Source organism: Pteropus vampyrus, unplaced genomic scaffold, assembly GCF_000151845.1.
Source record: "Pteropus vampyrus isolate Shadow unplaced genomic scaffold, Pvam_2.0 Scaffold78, whole genome shotgun sequence".
Lineage (NCBI taxonomy): Eukaryota > Metazoa > Chordata > Mammalia > Chiroptera > Pteropodidae > Pteropus > Pteropus vampyrus.
The window spans coordinates 5,460,006-5,463,094 of record NW_011888859.1 but is presented as its reverse complement, the minus strand read 5'-3'; the positions used below and the strand labels follow the sequence as shown (position 1 = coordinate 5,463,094).

Below are 3,089 nucleotides of genomic sequence, written 5' to 3'. Positions count from 1 at the left end.
AAAAATGAGGGTATGTTTAATGTACAACTTCTATATACATCACAGCCCACAGGCAGTAAAAAAAATATTTAAAAAATGATTAAAGGAATTGTGAAGAACTGTCGTGTGGAAGGTCAGAAGACGGACAGCAGACATGACGGTCGTGGTGAGGAAGCAATTTCCATTGATCGTTGTCAGGTATGTATTTTTAATCTTAACTTAAAAAAAACAACACATTGTTTGTGCTCCTAGCCTAATGTAACCATTTTCCTGTGGAGAAACCAGTATCGTTTCGGTTTTGACTACTGACTGACATACCTCCTTGAGCCCCTACTCTTAAATCTCTAGAAATTTCTATTGCACAGAGCTTTGGGCGATGGGATACAGTTTTTATTTCATTATCTGAAGAATAACACACCTAGGAAATTGATAATTTTTCACCTTTTTGCCTCAGTGAAGTGAAATTTTCCCATCTTAATATCTTTTGCCTCAACTTTTTTTCTTTAGTCAATTTGCTTCCCCCAAAATGCAATACAACATGGAAAAGAACATTAAAAAGAAAATCTATGAAAAACAAAAAGTGACCTTTGAATGCACTAGACAGCAACTTTGGTTAAAAAAAAAAACCCAAATAGATGTACTTATACACACAGACAGCAAATATTAATTTCATAAGTGTTCGAATTAATCATTTCTTTAATTCCCAATTGGTAAATAGTGAATGGGGCAGAGGAGCAAAGATTTTCTTTTCCTTCTTCCTACGCTGGATGAACAAGAACAGAAAACAGCCAGTTACACGGGAGCCGCTAGTCTTCACTCACACATGCTGCCTTCTCACGGATGTCATAACTGCCCGATCTGAAACAGTACATCACAGATGACGGAGGCGACCAGAGAGTTCAGGACGGCTGATATCGAGATATCCAGCAATCGACCCTCGTGCAGAAGGAACTCCGAGCGGTTCTCGTCCACCCTGGCCATGGCCAGCAGCGCCTTGGCCGCCCTGCACATCATGTCCACGCTGGGCGGTTCTAGGGGTGGGGGCTGCATGTGCATGAGGGTATGCTGGCTCTGCTGATACTGGGCCATCGTGACCCCATCCTCCAGGAAGCTTATCAAGTTTCCAATGCTTCCTTTTTGCACAGCTATTGCCCTTGCTGCCAGCGTGTCCCCTTGGGCAAGGTTCGATAAAAGCGCCATGGACATTTCTCGACAGACTGGGTTTTTGCGATCCCCAACGTACCTAACTAACGTAGCATAGAATTTCTCCTGACGACTAAACGGAGGCGTGGCCAAGATCAGGTCCACATTGCTGTCCTGGATGCTGAGCTTACACAGGGCCTCCAGCACAAGTCTCTGAGGCGACAGGACAGAGTTGGGTCCCACAGTCGGAAAGGGGTCTTGTGCCTCCGCAGATGGGCACACCATCCAGTGCAGCAAGCCATCCAGGATCGGCAGGCAGATGCTTTCCGTGTAAGCGGACAAGTCTAGCTGCCCAGAGATGTTGGCCAAGGTGACCAACGTGTTATCCCGTAGGACCTCCAGGCAGTCCCACCACCACTCGTCCTTGCTGCAGGCGACCCCTTTGTCCTCATCTTCCTCTTTCTCGTAGGTCTGCGGTGCCCGTTTCCTCTCCGGATGCTCGTGGTGAAGAAGGATCAGCTTCCCCAGGATCAGCACCAAGCCTGGATGTTTGGACATCTCGGCGTCATTGCCAGGCACAAAAGACAAGCTGCGGACAATGTTCGACACGCAGATGCAGCGCTTGGCCAGGGAATCCTGCCAGTGCGCCACGGTGCACAGAGGCGTCTCGTCGCGGCTCCTCGGCTCGTCCTCCAGCAGCTTGATGTTCCGGTGGCTCTTGGCCTGATGTATGCCAAAGGGAAACTTGCTGCTTTCGGTCTGGGCCCCCGGGGTCGCGTCCTCGGGCAGCGCCCCTGGCCGAGCGGACAGGACATCGTCGATGGTTGCGATGATGCTTTTCTCCTGCTGTTCTTCCGAATCCGCTTTCCCTTCCTGCTCTTTCTTGCGACCGGCGGAGCTTACAGGCGGGGGGCGCCTGCGCGGAGGGATTTCCATCTTGCTCTCGAAGTGGGTCTGGATGTGCTCGGTGGTGTCCCCGCCACCCAGCTGCCAGTGCAGAAGCCCGCTGTTGAACTCCTGGACACGACCCAACTTGTCAGACCGGTCAACGACAAACAGGTTGTTCTTTTTGACAACCTTTATGGGCAGCTTGTCGAACTTGCTGGCTTGTCTGGGCTTCTCCCTTGGGTCTGCAGTGGCGTCGGGCGGGGTCGAGGCCGTGCTGCCCTTCTCTGTGCCCGCTTTCCCACCGTCCTCCTCCTCCTCCTCGTCCTCCTCGTCCTCCTCCCCGTCCGTACACTCAGCATCTTCCTCCTCCTCCCCAGAATCATCGGCCAGGGCCTGGCTGTCACCTTTCTTCACTGCATTGTGACCAAGTGCTTTTTGGCTGGGGTCTCCCACTTCATATTCCGTAAGAATTCCAAAAATGTCAATCAGGCATTTTCTAAAGTACTCTACCAAAAGTTCGAGAAATCCAGACAACTAGAGAGAAAGAGAAGGACAAGAACAGGTACAATGTCATAACATCGGATACGACCGAGAAGGGCAAGGACCCTGACAGCTAGTAACACGTTTTTATGACGACTTCCACGTTTCAGTTATTTCTGGCTGGGCCGGAAAAGAGAAACTATGTATCAGTTAGAACCATCCTCCTGATCTTTTCATTATTAACTAAACCAACATCTACCATGTTTCTTATTTGCTGCTTACTTTCCTATACTATCAATATGAAAACTTACCTGTCATTTTCATATTTCTAAGATTATCACTGACGGAGTGCTTTGCTGTTCTCCACCTTTTTTTCTGACTTAGATACAATGCATTAATAGCAGAATGGGAATGTGAGTTTTATAGACTCGTTCACGCAAAGTCAGTCTGTTCTCTTCTATTATTTATCTGAGACTCTGCTTGCCTGAATTTTTACAGTTATTATTATTAAAGCTTTATGGTTATTTGTGTCTCAGGTGCCACAGGTCGCTCTAATTTACATTATCCATATATCTTTGGGAGAAGATAATTTCAGCAAT

General features: G+C 48.2%; 1 protein-coding gene across 1 annotated transcript in view; it reads right to left on the bottom strand.

The window, feature by feature from the left end:
- Positions 1 to 201: 201 nt before the first annotated feature.
- ARID1B (AT-rich interaction domain 1B) overlaps positions 202 to 3,089 on the bottom strand; it is a 389,943-nt gene continuing 387,055 nt past the window's right edge. Inside the window, exon 20 of the mRNA XM_023532165.1 lies at positions 202 to 2,544. Coding sequence (XP_023387933.1) covers positions 823 to 2,544 — 1,722 coding nt within the window. The 3' untranslated portion in view covers positions 202 to 822. The remainder of the gene's footprint in view (positions 2,545 to 3,089) is intronic.